The sequence below is a fragment of the Emys orbicularis genome, chromosome 2 (assembly GCF_028017835.1).
Source record: "Emys orbicularis isolate rEmyOrb1 chromosome 2, rEmyOrb1.hap1, whole genome shotgun sequence".
Taxonomy (NCBI): Eukaryota; Metazoa; Chordata; order Testudines; family Emydidae; genus Emys; species Emys orbicularis.
In genome coordinates, this window is record NC_088684.1 from 166,729,441 (window position 1) to 166,741,535 (window position 12,095).

The 12,095-nt window shown below is 44.8% G+C and overlaps 1 protein-coding gene across 1 annotated transcript in view; it reads left to right on the plus strand.

The window, feature by feature from the left end:
* NSUN2 (NOP2/Sun RNA methyltransferase 2) overlaps positions 1–12,095 on the plus strand; it is a 62,527-nt gene that overhangs the window by 6,418 nt on the left and 44,014 nt on the right. The window contains exons 6-7 of the mRNA XM_065398836.1: positions 3,013–3,097; positions 8,919–9,111. Coding sequence (XP_065254908.1) covers positions 3,013–3,097; positions 8,919–9,111 — 278 coding nt within the window. The remainder of the gene's footprint in view (positions 1–3,012; positions 3,098–8,918; positions 9,112–12,095) is intronic.

A 12,095-nucleotide genomic window follows, 5' to 3' on the forward strand; every position in this document is an offset into this window, starting at 1 on the left:
AGTGAGATGGCAAAATTTGCAGATGATACGAAACTACTCAAGATAGGTCTGAAGCAGACTGAGAAGAGTTATAAGGGATCTCACAAAACTGGGTGACTGGGCAACAAAATGGCAGATGAAATTCATGCAAAGCAATGCACATTGGAAAACATAATCCCAACTAAACATATAAAATGATGGAGTCTAAATTAGCTGTTACCACTCAAGAAAGAGATCTTGAAGTCATTGTGGATAGTTCTCTGAAAACATGCATTCAATGTACAGCAGCAGTCAAGAAAGCTAAGAGAATGTTGGGAATCATTAAGAAAGGGATAGATAATAAGACAGGAAATATCATATTTAAGGCTACATTTTAGTCATGGGTATTTTTAGTAAAAGTCATGGACAGGTTGTGGGCAGCAAACAAAAAATCATGGCCCGTGACCTGTCCATGACATGTACTATATACCCCTGACTAAATCTTGGGTGCTGAGGGGAGGAGGGGGGGCGCGGGGTGTGGCCCAGGACCACCACCGCTGCTTGGGGCGGGTGGGGGCTTGGTGGGTCTGGCAGGCTCCTTACCTGGCTCCACGCGGCTCCCCGGAAGCGGTGTCATGTCCCTCAGGTCCTAGGGCCAGGACCTGCGGCCAATGGGAACTGAGGGGTCAGCGCCTGCAGGCGGAGGCAGCACATGGTGCTGTCTGGCCTCGCCTCCACCTAGCAGCTGAGGGACATGTCGCTGCTTCTGGGGAGCCTCCTGAGGTAAGCACTGCCTGGAGCCCTAATCCCCTCCCACACCCCAACCCCCTGCCCCAGTCCTGAGCACCCTCCCACACCCAAACTCCTGCTGCTGCTAGGTGGAGGGAGGATGCGATGGCCCGAGGCTGCCACACAGTGGCTCCCGGGCCAGTCGCATTGGCCGCAGCAGAATCCATGACTTCATGACAAATTTGCAACCATAATCATATTGCGTCTGTATAAATCCATGGTATGCCCACATCTTGAATACTGTGTGCAGATGTGGTCGCCCCATCTCAAAAAAGATATATCGGAATTGGAAAAGCTTCAGAAAAGGGCAACAAAAATGATTAGGGCTATGGAACAGCTTCCATATCAGGAAAGGTTAATTAGATTTGGACTTTTCGGCTTGAAAAAGAGATGACTAAGGGGGGGATGTGATAGAGGTCTATAAAATCATGATTGGTTTGGAGAAAGTGAACTCCTAATAACATAAGAACTAGGGGGTCGGGTTTAAAAGGAAGTATTTCTTCACACAATGCACAGTCAACCTGTGGAACTCCTTACCAGAGGATGTTGTGAAGGCTAAGACTAACAGGGTTCAAAAAAGAACTAGATACGTTCATGGAAGATAGGTCCATCGATGGCTGTTAGCCAGGATGGGCAGGGATGCAAAACCATGCTCTGAAGTGTCTGTAGCTTCTGTTTGCCAGAAGCTGGGAATTTGGCAACAGGGGAAGATCACTTGATGATTACCTATTCTGTTCATTCCCTCTGAAGCACCTGGCATTGGCCACTGTTGGAAGACAGGATACTGAACTAGATGGATCATTGGTCTGACCCAGTTCTTGTGTGAAAATTTGTAGCTTACTTTAAATTGTCCCCTAAGGTAAACCACAAACTCCTGGAGAGTGTCCAGACTAGCCTTTACAAATGTGTTAATTTTCAGTTAACCAAAGATAATACAAAGTAAAAAACTGTAGTTTAAATGTACCCTTAATGTGTATGCACAGTTCTCATTAACTCTAATGATAGTTGCTCATGTGCATGGAGACTGAACTAGAACGCCTGTCTCAGGCTTTGTCTACACTAGAGAGCTTACAGTGGCACAGCTGTACCTATACAGCTGCGTTGCTGTAAGATCTCTTGCGTAGTCGTTCTATGCTGACAGGAGAGAGCTCTCCCATCAACATAATTAAACCACCCTCAACAAGCAGCGGTAGCTATGTTAGCAGGAGAGCTTCCGCACTGGTGTTACGTTGGTGTAACTTATGTTGCTCGGGTGTATTTTTTCACACCCCTGAACGACATAAGTGTTTGCCAACAGAAATGGTAGTGTAGATATAGCCTTATCTGATGGATATATGCTCAGAACAAGGGTAACTCATCTGAGAAATAGCTAGAATGGACTGTTTCATGTCATACTTTTGAACTTTCTATTTTATGCCTAAAAACATCTTTTATTTTTTGCAAGAAATTACAGCAGTGGTTCCCAAACTTTAACAACCTGTGAACCCCTTTCACTAAAATGTCAAGTCTCATGAACCCCCTCCTAAAAATGAATATTTCCAGGGATTTTCTCCTTTACCGAAGTATAAATTATAAAAGCAGTGATCTTGGAAATATAAAATTTGTTTTTATGACATGCTTATTACACAATATTTATTAATTATTTATCATTACTATTTTTATTACATTATGAAAACGGCAACACTCTTCCAAGATTTCACTTTCGTAGCTTGTATCACTTTGAATAAGCCTGTTATAAGACAAGGCTCCTATGCTTCATCAAGGAGTATCAGATGTGAAACAGTGTGAAGGTATTTAAAAAGCCAACTCAAAGAGTTCCTCCTACACAAGCATTCAGGTCTCGAGCAGTCCAGGCAAACAACGCACGTTACAACAAAGCTTAAACTTGTTCTTCATAATAATTTTAAAAACAATACTAGCTGCCTATTTACTTTTAAAAACAGCAAAAAATATCCACCTCCCTTTCCATTTCTTAGAAGGAGTCTTGAAGTTTAAATCTCCTCAGTGTGATAGATATGCTTGCTTTGATCTGCTTAGCTTTTGGAAGTCCAGGGGCTGTTGGCCCCATGCTGCCCAGGGTCCCTAGGGACAGCTCTGTCCGCCATTAGGGAATTTTTTCCCGAGAACCCCCTGTAACATTTCGCGAGCCCCCAGTGGTTCACGAACCCCAGTTTGGGAAACACTGAATTACAGTTTAAAATCAAAACTGTTGAACATGTTTGAGAAATCTTGAAATATTTTACTGTTAAAACTTTTTATTGGTAGATTCTAGATATGTGTGCTGCACCGGGGTCTAAGACTGCGCAGCTCATTGAAATGTTGCATGCAGACATGAATGTTCCTTTTCCAGGTAAGTCTGTCAGGACTAATTACTTTGGGCTTCTGAAGCTTTTGATTTTTTTAAAGATTTTTATTATAAAAGAGCATTTGCAAGTTTCACAAACATAACTGTAATTATGTGCTGAATTCACCAAATTGTATGGTTAGGTTGGAGAGGTGTTCAGCATGTAATAGATTTTAAACTTGTATTTTTAAAGGTCCTATTTTATTATATTGTCAGCTTCCACTTCATGAGTCATCACAGCTCTCCCTAGCCAACAGTTGGCTTCTCAAATTATATGCAGGTTGTCTTTAAAACTTTTTGCTTCACTGTGACTGAAGAGGAGCTATGTGGATTATATACTTGCGGAGAGTTGAGGTAACATTAAATATAATCAGAGCTTAATTTTTCCATGTAATTAAGCGAGTGTGAATTCAATAGACTGTACCTTAGGAATTTTTGTTCTAGTGCTCTCCTTAGGGTATGTCTACACTACGAAATTAGGTCGAATTTATAGAAGCCGGTTTTATAGAAATTGTGTGTGTCCCCACATAAAATGTTCTAAGTGCATTAAGTCGGCAGACCGCGTCCACAGTACCGAGGCTAGCGTCGACTTCCGGAGCGTTGCACTGTAGGTAGCTATCCCATAGTTCCCGCAGTCTCCACCGCCCACTGGAATTCTGGGTTGAGATCCCAATGCCTGATGAGGCAAAAACAGTGTCGCGGGGGATTCTGGGTACATGTCGTCAGCCCGCCCCCGCCCCCTCCCCTGGTGAGAGCAATGGCAGACAATCGTTTCGCGCCTTTTTTCCTGGGTTACCTGTGCAGACGACATACCATGGCAAGCATGGAGTCCGCTCAGCTCAGCTCACAGTCATCCTATGTCATCTGGGTGCCGGCAGACGTGGTACTGCATTGCTACACAGCAGCAGCTCCTTGCCTTTTGGCAGCAGATGTTGTATTACGACTGGTATCCATCATCATCATACTCCTCAGTGAGTTCGGTCAGAGGCGCCTGGGCAGACATGTTTTGTCTCCTGGAGACTCAGTCCTGCTGGCAGTCCTATTGCACCGTCTTGACGATGATGGCTAGCAGTCGTAATGCACCATTTTCTGCCAAGCACCCAGAAGATGCCGATGGCTATCAGTCATGCTGCACCATCTGCTGCCAGCCTAAGATGTAAAAGATAGATGGACCTGATTTGTTCTGTATTCATTTGCTTCCCCCTCCCTCCGTGAAATCAACGGCCTGCTAAACCCAGGGTTTTGAGTTCAGTCTTTGGGGGGGTCATTCTGTGTGACAGTTGTTTGTGTTTCTCCCTGATGCACAGCCACCTTCGTTGATTTTAATTCCCTGTAAGCCATGTCGTCACTCGCCCGCCCCTCCGTCAGACAATAGTTTTGCGCCTTTTTTCAGCCCAGATGCCATAGCACTGGGATCATGGAGCCCGCTCAGATCACCGCGGCAATTATGAGCACTATGAACACCACGCGCATTGTCCTGGAGTATACGCAGAGCCAGAACATGCCAAAGCAAAAACAGGCGAGGAGGCGATTGCAGCGCGGCGACGAGAGTGATGAAGAAATTGACATGGACATAGACCTCTCCCAAAGTACGGGCCCCAGCAATGTGCAAATCATGGTGTTACTGGGGCAGGTTCATGCCGTGGAACGCCGATTCTGGGCCCGGGAAACAAGCACAGACTGGTGTGACCGCATCGTGTTGCAGGTGTGGGATGATTCCCAGTGGCTGCGAAACTTTCGCATGCGTAAGGGCACTTTCATGGAACTTTGTGACTTGCTTTCCCCTGCCGTGAAGCGCCAGAATACCAGGATGAGAGCAGCCCTCACAGTTGAGAAGCGAGTGGCGATAGCCCTGTGGAAGCTTGCAACGCCAGACAGCTACCGGTCAGTCGGGAATCAATTTGGAGTGGGCAAATCTACTGTGGGGGCTGCTGTGATCCAAGTAGCCAACGCAATCAAAGACGTGCTGATATCAAGGGTAGTGATTCTGGGAAACGTGCAGGTCATAGTGGATGGCTTTGCTGCAATGGGATTCCCTAACTGTGGAGGGGCAGTAGACGGAACCTATATTCCTATCTTGTCACCGGAGCACCAAGCCACCGAGTACATAAACCAAAAAGGGTACTTTTCAATGCTGCTGCAAGCCCTGGTGGATCACAAGGGACGTTTCACTAACATCAACGTGGGATGGCCGGGAAAGGTACATGATGCTCGCTTCTTCAGGAACTCTGGTCTGTTTCAAAAGCTGGAGGAAGGGACTTTATTCCCGGACCAGAAAATAACCGTTGGGGATGTTGAAATGCCTATAGTTATCCTTGGGGACCCAGCCTACCCCTTAATGCCATGGCTCATGAAGCCGTACACAGGCAGCCTGGACAGTAGTCAGGACCTGTTCAACTATAGGCTGAGCAAGTGCAGAATGGTGGTAGAATGAGCATTTGGATGTTTAAAAGCGCGCTGGCGCAGTTTACTGACTCGGATAGACCTCAGCGAAACCAATATCCCCATTGTTACTGCCGCTTGTTGTGCGCTCCACAATATCTGTGAGAGTAAGGGGGACACATTTATGGCGTGGTTCGAGGTTGAGGCAAATCGCCTGGCCACTGATTACGCGCAGCCAGAGACCAGGGCGGTTAGAAGAGTACAGCAGGGTGCGGTGCGCATCAGAGAAGCTTTGAAAACCAGTTTTGTGATTGGCCAGGCTACTGTGTGAAACTTCTGTTTGTTTCTCCTTGATGACCCGCCCCCCGGTTCACTCTACTTCCCTGTAAGCTAACCACTCTCCCTTCCCCTCCCCCCTTCGAGCACCGCTTGCAGAGGCAATAAAGTCATTGTTACTTCACATTCATGCATTCTTTATTAATTCATCACACAACTAGGGGGATAACTGCCAAGGTAGCCTGGGAGGGGTGGGGGAGGAGTGAAGGACAAGGACACACTGCAGTTTAAAACTTTAACTCTTATTGAAGGCCAGCCTTCTGATGCTTGGGCAATCATCTGGGGTGGAGTGTCTGGGTGGCCGGAGGCCCCCCCACCGCGTTCTTGGGCATCTGGGTGAGGAGGCTATGGAACTTGGGGAGGAGGGCTGTTGGTTACACGGGGCTGTAGCGGCGGTCTGTGCTCCTGCTGCCTTTCCTGCAGCTCAACCATACGCTGGAGCACATCAGTTTGATGCTCCAGCAGCCGGAGCATCGACTATTGCCTTCTGTCAGCAATCTGACGCCACCTATCCTCTTCAGCCCACCACTTGCTCTCTTCAGCCCGCGATTCAGCCCGCCACCTCTCCTCTCGTTCATATTGTGGTTTTCTGCACTCTGACATTGACTGCCTCCACGCATTCTGCTGTGCTCTGTCAGCGTGGGAGGACATCTGGAGCTCCGAGAACATATCATTCCGAGTCCGTCGTTTTCTCCTTCTGATCTTCACTAGCCTCTGTGAAGGAGAAACATTTGCAGCTGGTGGAGGAGAAGGGAGAGGTGGTTAAAAAAGACACATTTTAGAGAACAATGGGTACACTCTTCCACGTTAAATTTTGCTGTTCACATTACACAGCACATGTGCTTTCGTTACAAGGTCGCATTTTTCCTTTTATATTGAGGGCCTGCCGGTTTGGTGTGAGAGATCACTCACGCAGTGCCAGGCAACAGATTTCGGCTTGCAGGCAGCCATGGTAAGCCACAGTCTTTTGGCTTTTTTAACCTTCATAACATGCGGGAATGGTTTCAAACAGCAGCGCCCTCATTTCCCATACCAAGCACCCGTTGGGTTGGCCATTTAAAATGGGTTTGCAATGTAAAAGGAGGGGCTGCGGTTTCCGTGTTAACATGCAGCACAAACCCAACTAACCCCCCTTCCCCCCACACACCCAATTCTCTGGGATGATCACTTCACCCCTCCCCCCTACCACGTGGCTAACAGCGGGGAATATTTCTGTTCAGCCGAGCAGGAACGGGAACCTCTGAATGTCCCCTTAATAAAATCACCCCATTTCAACCAGGTGACCGTGAATGATATCACTCTCCTGAGGATAACAAAGAGAGATAAGGAATGGATGTTGTCTGCATGCCAGCAAACACCGGGACCATACGCTGCCATGCTTTATGCAATGATTCCAGACTACGTGCTACTGGCCTGGCGTGGTAAAGTGTCCTACCATGGCAGACGGGATAAGGCAGCCCTCCCCAGAAACCTTTTGCAAAGGCTTTGGGAGTACATCAAGGAGAGCTTTCTGGAGATGTCCCTGGAGGATTTCCGCTCCATCCCCATACATGTTAACAGACTTTTCCAGTAGCTGTACTGGCCGCGATTGCCAGGGCAAATTAATCATTAATCATTAAACACGCTTGCTTTTAAATCATGTGTAATATTTACAAAGGTACACTCACCAGAGGTCCCTTGTGCGCCCTCCGGGTCTGGGAGCACGCCTTGGGTGAGTTCGGGGGTTACTGGTTCTAGGTCCAGGGTGATAAACATATCCTGGCTGTTGGGGAAACTGGTTTCTCCGCTTCCTTGCTGTGAGCTATCTTCATTGTCTTCATCATCTTCCTCGTACCCCGAACCCGCTTCCCTGTTGTGTGATTCTCCATTGATGGAGTCAAAGCACAGGGTTGGGGTAGTGGTGGCTGCACCCCCTATCATGGCATGCAGCTCCGCGTAGAAGCGGCATGTCTGCGGCTCTGCCCCGGACCTTCCGTTTTTGCCTCTCTGGCTTTGTGGTAGGCTTGCCTTAGCTCCTTAATTTTCATGCGGCACTGCTGTGGGTCCCTGTTATGGCCTCTGTCCTTCATGGCCTTTGAGACTTTTTCTAATATTTTGCCATTTCATTTACTGCAACAGAGTTCAGCTAGCACTGATACGTCTCCCCATATGGCGAGCAGATCCCGTACCTCCTGTTCGGTCCATGCTGGAGCTCTTTTGCGATCCTGGGACTCTATCATGGTTACCTGTGCTGATGAGCTCTGCATGGTCACCAGTGCTCTCCACGCTGAGCAAACAGGAAATGAAATTCAAAAGTTCGCGGGGCTTTTCCTATCTACCAGGTCAGTGCATCTGAGTTGAGAGTGCTGTCCAGAGCGGTCACAATGAAGCACTCTGGGATAGCTCCCAGAGGCCAATACCATCGAATTCCGTCCACACTACCCCAAATCCGACCCGGAAAGGCCGATTTCAGCGCTAATCCCCTCGTCGGAGGTGGAGTAAAGAAACCGGTTTAAAGGGTCCTTTAAGTTGAAAAAAAGGGCTTCGTCGTGTGGACGTGTCCAGGCTTAATTCGATTTAACGCTGCTAAATTCGACCTAAACTCGTAGTGTAGACCAGGCCTTAGATATTACATTAGGTTGTGTGTGTTCTCCATTATAAGAACCGTCTGTTTACAGTCCCTCTTCTTTAACTTCAGAATTATTTTTACTTTCTATAAAATGGCTGCAAAAATACCACGTATTGCATTCAGCAGAGCAGCTTTGTCCTTTTCAGGCATCAGTGCATATCATCTCTGCAAAAAAAGCTCTGCTAACTCTGGGATGAGATGTGGAAAAACTGTATTTTGTTGCAGTTGCATAGTGCCAAATTGGTCACTTCTAATTTAAACAGAGCACTCCACGTTCCAAATGTTTGAAACGAGGCTTAAAAATTAGGACTATAAAATGCTCATTTCCAAACAATTTATGCAATATGAAGGGAAAACTATATTTTACATATATAATTATTGAATAGTAAAGCCACTATTTGGGTACTGTGATATATATTTTTGCAGAATATTTGCTGGCTAATATATGAATGCAAAACACAGATTCTTCCTGTTAACCTGTAAATTTTATTTTGTTCCCAGAGGGGTTTGTAATTGCTAATGATGTTGACAACAAGCGCTGCTATTTGCTGGTTCATCAGGCTAAGAGGTTAAACAGTCCTTGCATCATGGTGGTAAATCATGACGCTTCCAGCATCCCTACTCTACAAATAGACAATAATGGAAGAAAAGAGGTCCTCTTCTATGATAGGATTTTATGTGATGTCCCTTGCAGGTATAGTGCATTTACTTCTTAATACGCATATTCATTGTGCTACTTTAAATGTAATCTTTTTTTTTTTTAATTTGTCCCTCGGCCTTTCTGCGAAGATTTCCAAAACAGGCTGTTTCTCCTTTCGCATCAGATTAGATAAAGAATTCTAGCTTAAGATAAATGATCTTTTTGCCTCACTCCAGCCTATCCTTAGCTTCCATTAGCCAGTGGACTAAGTTTGTCTTCTAAACCTTTACATCAGGAATGGCAGGCTATATATGGAGCATATCTATGTGATCTAACAGTTTCTAGTTTTTGTTTAATTCCCAAACTGCAGGAATTAATGGAAACAAAATTCATATTAAAAGCAAATTCAATCTTATACACTAATACTGTATCTAAAATGAGATAGCCAGTCTAAATACCTATGGGAGAGGAGGCATTAGTAAATGTTGCATCAATCTTAATTTCTTTTATTTGAAACAAGTTGTACAAGCATAGTTGCTTTTATTGCTTTCAGGGCTTAAAAGTGCAGTTCTGTTCTGAAAAGCGACTCTCTCCAAAATAGCAACAGAGGGTCCTGTGGCACCTTTAAGACTAACAGAAGTATTGGAGCATAAGCTTTTGTGGGTGAATGCCCACTTCATCAGACGCAAGTAATGGAAATTTCCAGAGGCAGGTATAAATCAGTATGGAGATAACTAGGTTAGTTCAATCAGGGAGGGTGAGGTGCTCTGCTAGCAGTTGAGGTGTGAACACCAAGGGAGGAGAAACTGCTTCTGTAGTTGGATAGCCATTCACAGTCTTTGTTTAATCCTGATCTGATGGTGTCAAATTTGCAAATGAACTGGAGCTCAGCAGTTTCTCTTTGGCGTCTGGTCCTGAAGTTTTTTTACTGTAAGATGGCTACCTTTACATCTGCTATTGTGTGGCCAGGGATGTTGAAGTATTCTCCTACAGGTTTTTGTGTATTGCCATTCCTGATATCTGACTTCTCCATTTATCCTCTTGTGTAGTGACTGTCCAGTTTGGCCAATGTATATAGCAGAGGAGCAGGCCAGTCCTCGCCCACAGACAACCCGCTAACCTTAAGCATATTCTCACCAGCAACCACGCACCGCACCATAACAACTCTAACTCAGGAACCAATCCATGCAACAAACCTCGATGCCAACTCTGCCCACATATATACACCAGCAACACCATCACAGGACCTAACCAGATCAGCTACACTATCACCGGCTCATTCACCTGCACGTCCACCAATGTTATATATGCCATCATGTGCCAGCAATGCCCCTCTGCTATGTACATTGGCCAAACTGGACAGTCACTACGCAAGAGGATAAATGGACACAAGTCAGATATCAGGAATGGCAATACACGAAAACCTGTAGGAGAACACTTCAACCTCCCTGGCCACACAATAGCAGATGTAAAGGTAGCCATCTTACAGCAAAAGAACTTCAGGACCAGACTCCAAAGAGAAACTGCTGAGCTCCAGTTCATTTGCAAATTTGACACCATCAGCTCAGGATTAAACAAAGGCTGTGAATGGCTATCCAACTACAGAAGCAGTTTCTCCTCCCTTAGTGTTCACACCTCAACTGCTAGCAGAGCACCTCACCCTCCCTGATTGAACTAACCTAGTTATCTCCATACTGATTTATACCTGCCTCTGGAAATTTCCATTACTTGCGTCTGATGAAGTGGGCATTCACCCACGAAAGCTTATGCTCCAATACTTCTGTTAGTCTTAAAGGTGCCACAGGACCCTCTGTTGCTTTTTACAGATTCAGACTAACACGGCTACCCCTCTGTTACTTCTCTCCAAAATGTCATTGTAGGATTCCTAGTTATTGTCTCAATCACTTCTATATCAAATCTACCCAATTTACAAGTAAAACTTGCCCCCAAAACTGTCTGAAAATTTAGCTTGGAATCTGAAAGTCCAAATTCTTCCTAGTTCATGCATCACCAAGAAAAAAGAAAGTTTAAGGGAAACTTAAATGGAATTTGAAAGGATGCAGTCAATAAAAATACATACATTATTTTCCCTATATTGCTATCATCTTTGCCTACTAAAAGGAAACATTGTTAATAATTCAGGGTAGTTGCTCTTGTTTACTTTTTGCATTTCTTGGATAATGAAAATCAGTAAAGTCACTTCCATTTGTTTATGATCACTAATTTCAGGTTCCTAGCGCTGCAGTGTTTCTTTCAAATACTACAAGGGAATGTTTTTAAGACTGAAAAAATCTGGAAACATTATTTTTTGTAGATTTTCTAAAAGCTTGCTTTTTTTTTTACAAAATGTAAATTTTTGCACAAATGTAAGTTAATGTGCATTTAAGAATTCTGTTGGTAATGCATGAGCCAGAGTAGAATCCAGATAGTTCTCTCAGAGTTGGGTTGGTGCTTGAAGAGTAAATTGGATTTAAAAGTAAAAATTAGTTTAATGAGTAATGTGAACAGATATGACTCTGAATACTTTGAGTTAGAAGGTACTGTTTTCACAGATTTTTTTTTTTTTTCCAGAGAAGTATTCTTTAATCATCTTTCAGTAGGATCACTCCTGTCTGCTATGTCAGCATCCTCTCGCACTGAAAGATTCAAATAGCTTGGTCAGGGAAAGATGAGCCATTGTTGTTGTTTAGCTACTTTTGTATTATTAAATCAATTGATAGTTAATTGGATTGGAAGCTAAAAACTGCGGGAGGATTCCTATTCTGTGATTGAACAATCTTCTGTATGTATTTTTTTGTTAGTTCCCTGTTTTTTGGAATTTTATTGTCCCTGTTACTCCCCTTTGATCCTCTCTTCCTCTTGCTCCCTTCCCCTTTTGTCTTCTCTCTGGTGTCCTCATAGTTGTTCTGTAGGCACTCAAGCCACTTTTCCTTTCAAGTTATGTTCACTCTCTTATTTTTGCTGATGATGCACGTTGAAGAGTAAGGATTCATTTGTGCTCATTATGGGTGGTGGGCAGGTATACTGCTCATCCCACT